The sequence below is a fragment of the Taurulus bubalis genome (genome assembly GCF_910589615.1).
Source record: "Taurulus bubalis genome assembly, chromosome: 20".
Taxonomy (NCBI): Eukaryota; Metazoa; Chordata; class Actinopteri; order Perciformes; family Cottidae; genus Taurulus; species Taurulus bubalis.
Genome location: NC_136608.1, coordinates 1,515,348 through 1,522,500, shown reverse-complemented (window position 1 = coordinate 1,522,500; position 7,153 = coordinate 1,515,348). Strand labels below are relative to the sequence as shown.

Genomic DNA, 7,153 nt, shown 5'->3' with positions numbered 1-7,153 from the left:
ATCCTCACCTAAGGTCCGTGTACTCGCTCTTCTGGAGCTTTCAGCCGCTTCTCACTTCATTCACTGGGAGGCGCTTGCTCAGCAAACAGTATTTAAAGATTCATTCTTTTTGAAGTAGCCTCCACCAGTGATGAAGACTGGGAGACGTGGAGCAACAAAAAGGAACGTACAGTATGGATTTGTCCCAAACAGCTTTCACGCTACAAGAACACAACGGGTTGTAAATATACATGTAGACAGAATATTGATGGCAGTCGGGTTGTCAGACACAATAACTCCACACCTGAACGCTGCCATGTTCACAGGACGAGCAACACGCAGCAGCAGAGGGACGCAAAGGGTCCAAGAAAAGCTTCTGTTGCCTCACAGCTGCATCTGACGTCAGTTATTTCACGTCACCACCGACCATTGAAAAGGACTTGTAAGCGTCACTGAGCCATCCTGTGTAGCATCACATGACCTCACAGGGAGAGCACACTGCATGAAGTTACATGTCCTGTAGTCAAAGTGCAGCTTCCAGTGATCCGGTTCCTGCGCTCAGCACAGGGTTCACTGACGAGCTTCAGGACTTAACCTGCTCCACAGACACTCTACATGAGTCAGTTCAATCCGTCAGAGGCCTCAATGGGAGTTCACCTTCTAAGAACCGTCCTGGAGCCTTTGAGTCATTGTGCAATTCATAATCTGAATCTTTCATCATTTGTTTCCATGATATATTATTGTACTGTGTTAATTGTGATTTGGTAGTAAGTGTGATGTCACAATGTTGGTGTCTCTGGACAACCTCGCACCATGAGGAGGAACCACGGAGGAATGAGGATGCATGAGACTGCTGGTGGAAAAACAAACAAGCGTCTGTTTGTTTGTTTTGCGTCTGTCCTACGCGCTACAGCAGGAAGCCAGAAAGGCTCAGGAGATAAAGATGAAAATGAGCTAGACACATGACTGATGGGAACATGTTGTTAATGTTCATAATGTTTGAATGAAATGCAGATTCATTACATCAGCTTTTGGCCCCCCAAAATCCAAGAGAAGTAAACTTCAGCATTAACTCTTTACTGCAACCTGGTTAAATGTCTGGCCACTGAGCCCGCGGTTTCGCGTGGTGACACTCGAAACGTTTCTTTAAGTTTCTAAAATATTCATAGCACCGCGATTATACATCGCAGAAATATAATTTTACGTCTGGCGGAAAGAGGAGACTTCCTGCTTCCGGGTGCCTGCCCAGGCAGAGCCCAGCATCATTTTAACATCATCAAGCAAGCGAAAGGGCAGCAGTGTGTCATCTGACGCTGGTAAAAAAAAACGAAAATCCTTCTCTGTGATTTGTTGAATCATATGTCTGTCGCCATTTCATAAACTAAACAACCAATGTACACTCAGGAAGTCTCAAAGCACTACCCACCTGAGCATAGACACACGCTACAGTGTTTTAGTCAGAGAAAAGCGACATCATGACGACAAAGAGATTCAACACGGAGGAAGCAAAACGCATGATTCTGGAGAGCAGCGAGGAGGAGGACGACATTGCATCGTCATCAGAGCTCGAAGGCTTCAGTTCTTCTGAGGAAGATGGTAAGTGTAGTTACTAAACCTTGTTACGTGTCTGTAAGACTGCATGGTGCAGACTAGTAATGTGTACGCTGTGCACGAGAGCACGCCACGCGGTGCACACTGCTGCTCACGTTACACCAGTCATGATCTGAGTAATATTTATACACAGTTTGCTTTGTACAACACTCTGCTCAAATTACTACCACAGTCATGATCTGAGTAATATTTACACATAGTATGCTCAATCGTGACGTTATCTTTCTTTCAACTGACTAGTATTCATTTATTTTACGGAGAGGAGTACCAGCCACAGAGAAGTCAGCGAGAGGCTCCATGAGATGGATCCGTGATGGCCCAATCGTCTATGTGAAGTGGATGGACACGAAGCAAGTATCCTCCTGCTCCACATCCTCCTGCTCCACATCCTCATGAGGATATGCCATTGAAGCAAATACTTGTATAGCCATACTTGTATATTGTAAATAGTCTGACTAGTTTTTGTTCTGTTTTATATTTCTCAATATATATTCTGTACATATTTTTTTTTTATAATACACATTTTTATTTCCCCCAAAAATGTGTTGTGAAGGTCATTTTTCATTTGCACACACTCCATGAAGCTTTATCTGCAGTATGAAGTCATTTCTCAGTCCCATTTTGATCATTTTGGTTGGAAGGTCTGAAAGACCATATTTCTACACAAAAAATGATAATAAAAAAAATTAGTTTTAGACATTTATTTACATGTATCTACCATTTTATTCATATATTTCACTGCTTTTGTGAATCTAAAACCTTTGGTAAACCAATTCCCATCACCTAAACAGAGTTACCACATGAGTAAAGTTAGGTTTTTTTCAAGCAATCTGAATAATTTAAAAAGAATCGAGATTCCATTTTTCAGCTTTAGTGTCATATTGTAATGTTTTTCTCTTTACACTTTTGCCTTATGACAATGGTGCCTCCTTATATAGATAGCTGAGATTGTTCTGCAATTTATGATGTAAAACATTGGTATGTATCTTATATGAAAGTGTCTTAAAAAGGTGAATCTAAGAAAATTATGTCAAATCGAGAAAATCGACTGAAAATGACCTCCAGTGTTCAGTGTGTTAAAGGAAGATCTCCTTATTTAAAATGTCCCGGTGGTGAAACCCACACATTACACTAATGTTTAGTAAACTAGTGAGTTACAATTAAGATATGTGCTTTGTTCAATTCTTTTTAGATCACTATTATTTTATCGAATCACTAATATTTCATCAAATTACTTCACTAACTAACTCTATTCCTAAGGGTAGAACCATCTGGTTTTATTTCTTGAATGTACTGCTGGTTAGACCATATGAGGGAACACTGCGGGGGAAGGAAGACGGTGACTGGATGAATGCTCTGAGCTGATGAAGGGGTTTGCCCCATGCGGGTCTCAGATAGAACACTACACTTTTCCTTCCTTCCCGCTGCTGTCAGGCTGCACAACAAGCTGAGCTCTCAGTAGACCACAAAACACTTAACTATATATATATATATATATATATATATATATATATATATATATATATATATATATATATATATATATATATATAGTCTGAAGGTCTAGTGTGCAACGTTGAGGTTTCAGCAGCTCTTCAGTCTGAGTTTCCTCATGGTATATATATATATATATATATATATATATATATATATATATATATATATATATATATATAGCACCAGATGAATGTAATTAAAGTATTTTTATTTTCTTCTTTTATTCCGTCTGTATATTTTATATATTTCTACTTCTTTACTGTTTTTATTACTGTTTATTTATATTACTTGATTTTTTTATTTACTATGTGTCACTTGTGTGCACTGCTGCTGTAATCCTGCAATTTCCCCACTGCAGAACTAATAAAGGATTATCTTATTTTATGATAACAGAACCCAGAGCCAATAGTCTTATCAAACCCATAACCGTGGCAGAACATTGCCGTTCACGGAACGTCCCCGAACCTTCAGCCGACGTTCACGGAACGTCCCCGAACCGTCAGCCGACGTTAACGGAACTTCACCGAACGTCGGCTGAAGGTTCGGGAACGTTCCCGAATCGAGCACAAACAATGGCTCCTGCATCCAGACATGTGTTCGGAACCCTTAAGCGGTGAACTGGCGTGACCTCTCGTCTAGAAGGCCTCTCGTACAGACCTGTCCTCGGAGTCCATCCGGCTGAGCGGCTCTCCGCTGGAGCTCAGCTCCACGGCCCGGATCTTGGTGCCGGGCTCGGCTTTCTCCGCGGGCTTTGTGCGGTCTGCCGGCGGGGAGTCGCGCGCACTCTCCGCCGCTCTTTGTTCTGCGTGCAGCACCCGCGAGCCCTCCTGAGCGGAGTCAGTGCTGCTCGCCAAACTCCCCTGCGCGGGACTTTTCCCCGGTTCACACAGTTTCCCGCCGGCGTCCCCCTCGTCGTCGCCCGTCTTTTGGGTCGGCACCGCGCTCTCCTGGTCGCGGTCCGGCCCAGGAGCCGGCTCGTCCCGGTCCATTGCTCCTCCGTGCTCGCTGCTGTCGCCCGGGTCCTGTTCGGGGTCCGGCGCGGCCTGGCCCTCTTTGCCGGTTTCCGCCGTTTCCCCGGTTCCGTTTTTATCCGACGACGGCTGAGAATCCTGTTCGGCCCCGTCGCTCAAGATCTGAGCCATTTCCGAGCCGACAGAAAGATATCTTCGTGTGTTCCGGTGGAAAGTTGCCTCGGGCCGCCGTCCTTCCTCTCTCCGCTTCGAGCTAGCGCAGCAGGGGGTGTGACGTCACGGCCCGCATGCGCACAGCTGCTCTCTGAAGACGAGGTCTCACTCTGTGGTAAACATGCAGCTAGCAATGTGCTAACGTTTAATGAAGCTTCTCTAAGCGGAAGTGTTCAATACGTTTTATCTGTGCTACATTTAATCTGTTAAAATGCATGTAATATGTGTTAAAATGCATGTAATCTGTGTTAAACTACATGTAATATGTGTTAAATGCAGCACAACAAAGAGAAGCTGAATGAGATTTTTCTTTTTTTACGAGTGAGTCATTTGTGTACATATAGACGATCTTCAACATTGTGGCCTCTCAGCTCCACGTGTTCCGACAAACAGAAAAATGATCCAACTCAGAAAGTGCTGAAAAGCGTTTTATCTCAACAAGGAGCTCATTCCTGCAGCACCGCTCTCTGGTCTGGTAGGGTCAGGACCGGACCGGTAGGGTCAGGATTGGTAGGGTCAGGACTGTACCGGTAGGGTCAGGATCGGACCGGTAGGGTCAGGACTGGTAGGATCGGACTGGTAGGGTCAGAACCGGACCAGTAGGGTCAGGATTGGTAGGGTCAGGATCGGACCGGTAGGGTCAGGACCGGTAGGATCGGACTGGTAGGGTCAGGACCAGACCGGTAGGGTCAGGACCGTAGGGTCAGGACTGGACCGGTAAGGTCAGGACTGGACCGATAAGGTCAGGACCGGACTGGTAGGGGCAGGACCGGATCGGTTGGGTCAGGACCGGACCAGTAGGGTCCTGACCGGACTGGTAGGGTCAGGACCGGTAGGGTCAGGAACATGAGTCCAGTTGAGCACCAGCACCACGGATGTGAACATGAGTCCAGTCCCATGGAGCCTTGAGCTTTGTATGTGTTGGCTTAAAAATCAAGAACCAAAGTTAATTCCTGACTTTGAAAACAATCCAACTGGAGGTCCACTGACTCACTTGTCTTTTATTATTCACACCAGAATATCCTTCACTGGTTAAGATGTGAAACCGATTCATGAGGTCACGTGATCCGTCATGGCTTGCTCCAATAGTTAAATAATCAGCAATGCAGTGAACGGTAAACTGACTTGTTTTTATAAAGCCTCTTTCTAATCTTCCCACCACTCAAACACACTGCCCTCTACAGGTCAACATTCAGCTATTGTGGGTTAGTAGCTCGCTCATGGACACTTTGGTGCCGGGGATCAAACTCCCGATCTTCTGATGGGTGCTGACCCGCTCTGACTCCTGAGCCACACAGTGTGGTTGTAACATGAAGTTCAGCTGTAAGCACCAGAACATATACAACCTAAAGGCTGTGCACAGCTCAGTTCTTATAATGCAGTTATGGACATTAATGTATGTGTGGGCAATGTATTTACTAAAAAAGACTGTACCTGAACAATAACCATTCAGAACTAAAGGAACGCATTAATGATTCACAGTGTACCTTATCTGAACTTGTGTGAAATACCCAGTGGAAAGTGAGGGCTCCCTTCCATGCATCATTACACAGTGAACAGATCCAGAACATTAAAACACACTTAGACCACTAGGGAAATATCTCCACACCTGTAGGGATACAAATGCACAAAATCTGATAAAGAGGACCAAAATCATTCATATTAAGGGGAAAGGGATACGGAGATCTTTATGCTAGCTAGTGACAAACTTGGCATGTTAACAGTTGAAAAGGTTCCTACCCATAACAAGGGATTATGGTGGGTAATCCTCAAAGTAACGGAGGATTCACCACAAACCTATTGAACTCGTTGGAGATGAGCCAGTTCTGTGCAGAATTGATCGGCGTGCAATGCATGCTGGGTAGATTTGTGTCCAACTTGGTCCCGACTTGCTCTGACGTCATGCACACGTGGTCAACGATTATCTCACGAGATCAAGGCAGCGCAGTAGGTCTGCACTCATGTGGGGCTGGAACTAACGATTATTTTAATAATCGATTAATCAGTTGATTATTTTTTCGATTAATCAATGAATAGGATAAAAAAATGTTTTTATCAAAAAAGCGTTCATTTCCAACCCTTTATTCAAAAACAGAAGTGACAGTGCAAAACATCTTCAGAAAGTGCACAAACAGGTTGCTCCTTGAACATCCCTGAGCTGTTAATTAAAACAACAAAATGGACTAACACTAAAAACATACACATCTATGCTTTACATCTGCCAAATATGAGCCCTTTTTACTGTAATTGATCCCTCCAGAGGCTGCATTTACATACCCTGCTTTATCAATATGTATGAAATACTGGGACAGAGGGAAGCTGTACTGCTACATATAGAGCGTCCTCTTCCTTAAACTTTCATTCTGGGTCTCTTATGACCACGACGTCACGTTGTTGGCTAAGCCCAACTACGTGATTTGCTTCATTCTACTTTGAGTAAAAAAAAAAAAAAACCTGCAGCCAGATCCGCCGGTGTGCCGGTTTAACGTTAACGAGTGACAGCGTGAACTGAACCAGACCGGGGGGTGACGGCATGTTTCATCACGTTACATTTTTTTACAAGCAAGACTGAACTGTAACGGAACATAAAGTAACTTTAACGACAATACACAACCCAAACACGTTAGCTAACGCGATAGCAAGCTGACTAGCTTCCATTAAAAACAAGTTTGAGGAACATGAAGACGCTGATTGGCCAAGACTCGACTCGTCAAAGATCTTCTATTTTTGAGAAGATCACGACCTCAGCTTTTCTCGTGTCTCACTCCAATCTCAGAAACGCTGGCCGGCCAGTTGCTCTGCTCCGCTCTTTTTTTTCTTCTCCGCGACTAATTGCCCGGCGTAATAATCGCGCGACACAACGAATCGATAATGAAATTCGT

At 44.2% G+C, this 7,153-nt stretch overlaps 1 protein-coding gene across 1 annotated transcript in view; it reads right to left on the bottom strand.

The window, feature by feature from the left end:
* aebp2 (AE binding protein 2) overlaps positions 1 to 4,282 on the bottom strand; it is an 8,223-nt gene extending 3,941 nt beyond the window's left edge. The window contains exon 1 of the mRNA XM_079236351.1: positions 3,745 to 4,282. Within this exon, the coding sequence (XP_079092477.1) occupies positions 3,745 to 4,229 (485 nt within the window). The 5' untranslated portion in view covers positions 4,230 to 4,282. The remainder of the gene's footprint in view (positions 1 to 3,744) is intronic.
* Positions 4,283 to 7,153: the final 2,871 nt, after the last annotated feature.